General features: G+C 36.3%; 1 protein-coding gene and 1 non-coding gene across 2 annotated transcripts; one reads left to right on the plus strand and one right to left on the minus strand.

Moving 5' to 3' along the window:
- The first annotated feature begins 543 nt into the window (after positions 1–543).
- On the plus strand, positions 544–2,713 carry LOC120091011 (protein PHYTOCHROME KINASE SUBSTRATE 4). Its single transcript, XM_039048792.1, has one exon. The coding sequence runs from the start codon at positions 736–738 to the stop codon at positions 2,419–2,421; it is 1,686 nt and encodes a 561-aa protein (XP_038904720.1). The 5' UTR covers positions 544–735; the 3' UTR covers positions 2,422–2,713.
- Positions 2,714–5,942: 3,229 nt separating this feature from the next.
- Positions 5,943–6,016, minus strand: TRNAI-AAU. The gene has a single exon. It is a non-coding gene; the product is annotated as a tRNA-Ile (tRNA).
- Positions 6,017–6,321: the final 305 nt, after the last annotated feature.

Genomic DNA, 6,321 nt, shown 5'->3' on the forward strand with positions numbered 1-6,321 from the left:
AATTTTGGATAGGAAAATCACATACAATATATGTTATGTAAATTTGTCTAATTTTAAACTTGACATATATCATACGGACTCGATAAAATAAAGATTTTAGGATCTAACATGTATTCCTCTCAACAAATTTTGTAAGAAAATTACTACTTGTTTGAAATGAATTTTTAAATGCATAAAAATATTTTTTTTCTATCATAAAATATTTATCAGGTATTTAAAAATCCATTCCCAACAAGCTCATTGTCTCAAATTTGGTGACCCAAATTGCAAAGATAAAAGATTTACAATAACCATGGAGGGGTCTATGAGGAGGATTCTTCATGTATAAGAATGAAAGAAAAGATTTCCATTCAAAGGAAGAATCCAGATAATTGATGGTCTCTTTTAATATATATATATAATTATTACTATTATTCAAAGATTTGGAATTTGTGAATGTTAAAGTGAATGGAATCTTGCAAAATGTCCCACATCCTTCTTCATAAGTTGATAGCTAATTTGGACACTCATCTCACCCAACAGTCCTTTTCTGCCATTAATAAAGCCTTCAAGTAGCAAAAAATTATTAGATATGAAAAAGAACCCTAGCTTTTAACCCCCTCCCATTGCATCATCATTATCTTTTCTTCTACAAAGATTATAATTCTTCTCTCTCTTATATGATTGCTTCATACCATACATGTATTTATATATATTTCATATGAGGGTGAAGTTGCTTTCTAAGGGGGTTTTTTGATGGAAAGAAGAGCAACTTCTAAGATGAGCCTCATTAATGGAGGCTTATCTGAGAAAACAGTCTTTGGCTACAACAATAATAATGATATGAGAGAGAAAAGAGAGCCTTCTAATTCCATTCCATCTTATCTCACTCATTCTGATCATCAACCTCACCATTTTCTTGCTCGTTGCACCATTGTTGATGATTCTTCTGAGCTTAGTATTTTTGATGCCAAGAAGTATTTCAATGAAGTTTCAGCCAACAATATCAACAAGGTTTCTCCCATAACGCACATCGAGTCGATGTCAATGTCGATGTCGAAGCAGTGTGTTGATCATTCAGTAGCGTCGTCTCTGGACCATGATTCAGATAAGGATTATGAATTATCTAAATCTAAACCCTGGACTTGTGGTGTTGCCCACCCGTCGCCTGCGCTGGTTTCTAAATTTTCACCCACTTCTAGCTCCATTGATGGGTATCATCGTCGAAGCTACCGAGCTCGATCTTTCCATTCTGCAACGCCGACTGCTTCGTCGGAGGCTAGTTGGAACAGCCAGACGGGATTGCTCTCAAACCCTCCTGGAGCAATCTCGGTGTCGGTTTTACGTGGGGATTCTGATCATCATTCTGGGAGGAAAACTCGAAAGCCGCCCTCGTCATCATCGGTAGCATCGAGATGGATATTTAGAAGCTCTAAATGCCCTTGTACTGGGAAGAAGTCGGTTCAAGTTGAGGAATCTAAAGTCGTACTAGACCCAAAAACAAGTCCTCCTTATATCAACAACAACACTACCACCGTCAGTGGCCATTCTCAATCTCAATCAGAGTCGCCGCCATCTGAGAAAACCTCCAGAGAAAACACAATGCTTTTGCAGCATCCAGATAACGACGTCGTTTGGAGTAGTCAAAGACGTTTTCCTCCAAATTTGCTTCTTCAAGGACACACAACACAACGTGTAATAGCCTCCACGGGCTTCACTTTTCCCATCTTGAAAAACAACACTAACAACAATGGAGATATTGCAACGAGACCTATAAGCCATGTTTTGATCGAAGAACCACCTCGAGATTCTCTAGAAGTTTTCAAACCAAGCACTGCTAGAGACAATGGCAATAGTGGTTGCAGCAGTTTAAAGTCACGAATTCTAGCTAGTGTAGCAGCATCGGGCGGCAACGCCACCATTGTGAACGACATCGATGATGTGGCAAGTGATGCTAGCTCCGACTTATTTGAAATTGAAAGTTTCTCCACTCAAACTGCTAGCACTACCACTGTCTCATACCCTGCCATGTTCCACCGACGAGACTCGATGGAACTAGAAGCAAGAAGACTAGGGTTGGCCCCTGCATCCACACGTCGCAGCCTCGACGAGCCGATGACACCGTCAACTGATTGGTATGAGCCAAGCGAGGCGAGCATTGACTGGAGCGTCACCACAGCCGAGGGCTTCGATCGAGCGAGCATCGCCAACATGTCAGAGGCTGAGGAGCCCTGGACTGAGAAAAACAACAACATCAACAATAATAATAACAGAAGAAGATCGTCATCGGGAAATGGGTTGTTGAGTTGTCGGTCGGAGAAGGCGGTGAGTGTCGGCCCACAGCCGGTGACGAAGCATGTGAGTAGTAGGCCACCATTGGGAAAGAAGCCACCACTAGCAAGGTCTAATTCAGCTCACCTCTCTCTTACTTTTGCTGCCTGATATGGGAGCACTCTTTTCTCTTGTGAGTGTGATGGAGGATGATACATGATTTTTCTCCACCAAACCCTCTCTCCCAACACACCATTTCTTGATTTTCTTATCTTGTCTCTTCAATTCTTTTTCTTTTCTTTTCATTTTTCCCCCTCTTCATTATAGTGCTGTGCCTCTTCAATAATTGTGCCAACCATAGTTTGATGTACTTTTCAATTTTTTTTACACGTTCTCCTGTTTTTTCCCCCCTTCTATCATTCGATTATTTTACTTACTACATTGAATAAATTCATTTTAAATCTAGAGTTGAATTTAGTTGGAAGCTTTTATTAGGTTTTGTTAGTTTGACGCCCATATTTCATCATGTTGAGTTTTCTTTTAAACCTTGGTAGAGATTGAATGATGTGTTGAGAGAACCTAATCTGAGAGCTTTCCACTAAAGCATAGGTGTTGTTGATAGAGCAAACTAGCACAAGCAATAATGACTAAAATGCTAATTATAATCAAAATTAGTCTCAGGCTTGAGAGAATAAATATAAAATAAAATGATAAAAGATTAGTAACATACCAGATTTACAGGAGACTTAAAATACAATAATGGATGGATGGATACACCTAACGTGTGCCCGCGAACTTATGATACGTTGGTAGGGGACAAAAGTTTGGAAGGCAAGAGTTCAAAGCATTCAATAGACTGATACTTGGTAAATGAACAACTCGGGAAGTGAATTAATTTCTACATGCCTGGTCCGAACACGAGAAACACAGATTGAAAGCTAGTTGAATAGATGATTGATTATCATCCCAAAGTGAGAGCTTAAAGATGGGAATAACCGAAGATCCTTGCAAAGTCGAGGAAGCCGCAGCAGTGGTAGATCAAGTTACCCAATTCCCTACATATTCTATAATCTACAAGCAAGAGAAGAAACATGCACAGATGCACACAAACAAGAAAACGTTCTCACTCAAGTCTTTCTTTTTTGGTTTTTTGAGTACAAGTCTTTCTTTTATACTATTCTTGTGCTTTCATAATTTTCTGATTTTTCTTTTCCTTCTGTTCAGTGAGTTCATTGGAAAACAGAAACATGAGTATAACCTTCTTCGAATCAATAGTTCCTCTCTTGTTGTAATGTGCTTTTGGTATCACTAAAAGCAACTCTGATATAGAAGCAGGTCCAATCTGCAAATATGAAGTCATATACAAGCAGAAGATCTAAATATGAGGTACAAAGTCTTGTCAAATATGAATACTTTGATTTTCATTAAGTGCATAAAACTAGAAACAAATTTACAGTATAACTAGTAATAATGGAGAATCTACAGTAGAATCAAAACGAAAAGTAGTGTGAAATGTCACGCTTTATGATGGAACTAAATTCATCGGCATAATTCCAGCAAATAGCTGCAGAGAATCGAAACTGGATATATTACAAGTGTGTACACTAAATGAAAATAGTTACAAGGAAAAAACACCAATACTTAAACAAAAGCTACAAAAATGCCATATACTAACAGAATTAAGAAGAAGAGGAAGAAAAACCTCTTCATCATCAGGTTTGAAAACAGTCTCATCAACCTTACTGGTGTTCTCAATGGTCCTCCTTCCTAGAAGGAGGCTACAGAAGGAATAAAAATAAAAGAGAAAGTCAGAATCTCTTAGATAGAAGATAAACATAGTAGATGAGTAGATGTTAAAGATACTTTTTCTCCATATTCAAGAGCTTGCTTCTCAGCTGCATCACGAGCCTCGGCCCCTTTGCATTTCTCACGCTTCTTTTCGTTTTTGAAGTTCAGTGTGCACTTCTACTCTCTATTCCTTTTTCTCCATGTTCATAAACTTGCTTCTCGGCAGCATCACGAGCCTCAGCCCTTTTGCATTTCTCAAGCATCTTTTCATTTTTGAGGTTGGGAGTGCACTTCTGCTCTCTTTTCCTTGTTCTTTATCAATGATGGGATTGTATCCTTGTTCTTCTCCTTCTCCTCTCCCATCTATACTCCTTGATCAACCTCTTAACATAAATTAGAAATCGGTGACAAGAGAACAAAATATGGAAGCAAATAACACAGGAGAAAGCCATCATGAGAAGAAAGAACAATTTTTACTCTACCCATGTCAAATCTCAATTGCAGCAAAAAGTGGACAAAGTCCAATTTTTTCATTTATATCTTAAATATTATATTGTCCAACTTCAAGGATAAACTAAACATGTAATCAATGGAATATACTTTGACAAGATTAAAAAAAACTAGCTCTACTTTTAAAAGAAGTCAATGTGACTATGCAAGTATGAAACCAAAAACAATATCTGTTAAGCAGCATTTGACTAGGAACTGAGATAAATCATTAATCAAAGCCTAAAATTTTCAACTCGAGAAAACTTCTTTTAAGGGAACAAAAAGATAGCCCAATTGACAAAAATGTACACTATGGATACAAGTAAAGTTAAGAAGCATATCATATATGACTGGAAGTCCAAAATTAAAGAAAAGAAGGGGATGTCGAGCATTTTTCCTACTTATGAACATTGAATTATTTAGCTTAGTCTAAATAAGACATAATAAAACATATCACAATTAGTCTTTTCTTTTTCTTTTTCTTCTCAAGGATAATTAGTCTCTCTTGAAACTACGTTATTACATCAGCACTAACAAATTTTTGTGGTTCTTATATACTTCATCAAGGTTCAAAATAAAAAACCATCAAAATGAATGAGTTGGGAGGGATCATCCTTCTGCTGAACATGGTTTTAGAAAGAACTGCAAAATTGGAATTTATAAGTCAAATTACACAAAGTTGAAAACACATCATAATTGTACACTCTTAAGACTCCAATACTCTATAAACTTTAAGAGCAACCATTGAGGTTCCTAAAATTCTTAAAATTTAAACATACGAACCATAATTTATTGTCCAAAAAAAACCATAATTGCAACCATTGAAAAAAAAAAAAAAAAAAAAAAAGTAATCAAGTCAGTCAAATTATGTCCTCAAATTCAGAACATCAAAAATCGTTCTAAGACTGAAAATCAAGTAAAAACAAGTTTAGAAACTAGTCCTAATTTGCCCAGATAAAATGATGAGTAGAGGCAACAATACGTGAAAAATAGGATGAAATGCAAGATGAATCACGAGAGTGGAAAAGAACAAAGATGAACAGTATGAAGCAAGAAGAAGTCAAAGCATGGATTGAATGAATTATTGAAGTCGGGTTAGGAAGATTATTAATAAATGACAATAGTCGGTCCCTAACCCTTAAAGGGAACAACGTGAATCGCCATTGTTGTATTCGACTAAGTTGATTTTATAATTGCAGAAGGAACACACAAAGCAATCGATGGATGAAAAACTGGAAAACAGGAGCAAACCTGAAATGTCGATTTGGGAAGAAGAAGAACATGCCGCCGGTGGTGAAGGGCGGCTTGAAGTTAAGACCGCCGATTGAAGGTTTCTGTTTTTTTGTTTTATTAATTAGAGAATAGAGAATAGAAATCAAGCAATTGTAAATAAATCGAAGGGAAAAAAAATTTAATGGCCCATGCAGGTTTCGAACCTGCGACCTTCGCGTTATTAGCACGACGCTCTAACCAACTGAGCTAATAGGCCAACTTGAAATCAAATTACTTTTATTTAATGTTGAAATCTAAGACAAGGTGAATGAAAATGATGGATGGATTTGAAGTGTTGTTGTTAACTTAATATAATTTGCAATTAAAAAAAAACAGTTAAATCAATCATTTATTTTATGAAAAAATTTAATTAATTATGTTAGTGGGCTTGGAACATAGGTTATATAAAAAAAAAAATTAAAAGGAATTGAAATATGTAGGCACGATTTAAGTTTCATTGGGAAAAATGTTAAAACCGAAAAATAATAAGATTTTTCACGTATAGATCACGTGTGGGATATT

Source organism: Benincasa hispida, chromosome 11 (genome assembly GCF_009727055.1).
Source record: "Benincasa hispida cultivar B227 chromosome 11, ASM972705v1, whole genome shotgun sequence".
NCBI lineage: Eukaryota > Viridiplantae > Streptophyta > Magnoliopsida > Cucurbitales > Cucurbitaceae > Benincasa > Benincasa hispida.

Excerpts from the sequence above, each read along its gene's own strand:
- LOC120091011 (XM_039048792.1), top strand. The coding sequence starts at position 736 with ATGGAAAGAAGAGCAACTTCTAAGATGAGCCTCATTAATGGAGGCTTA.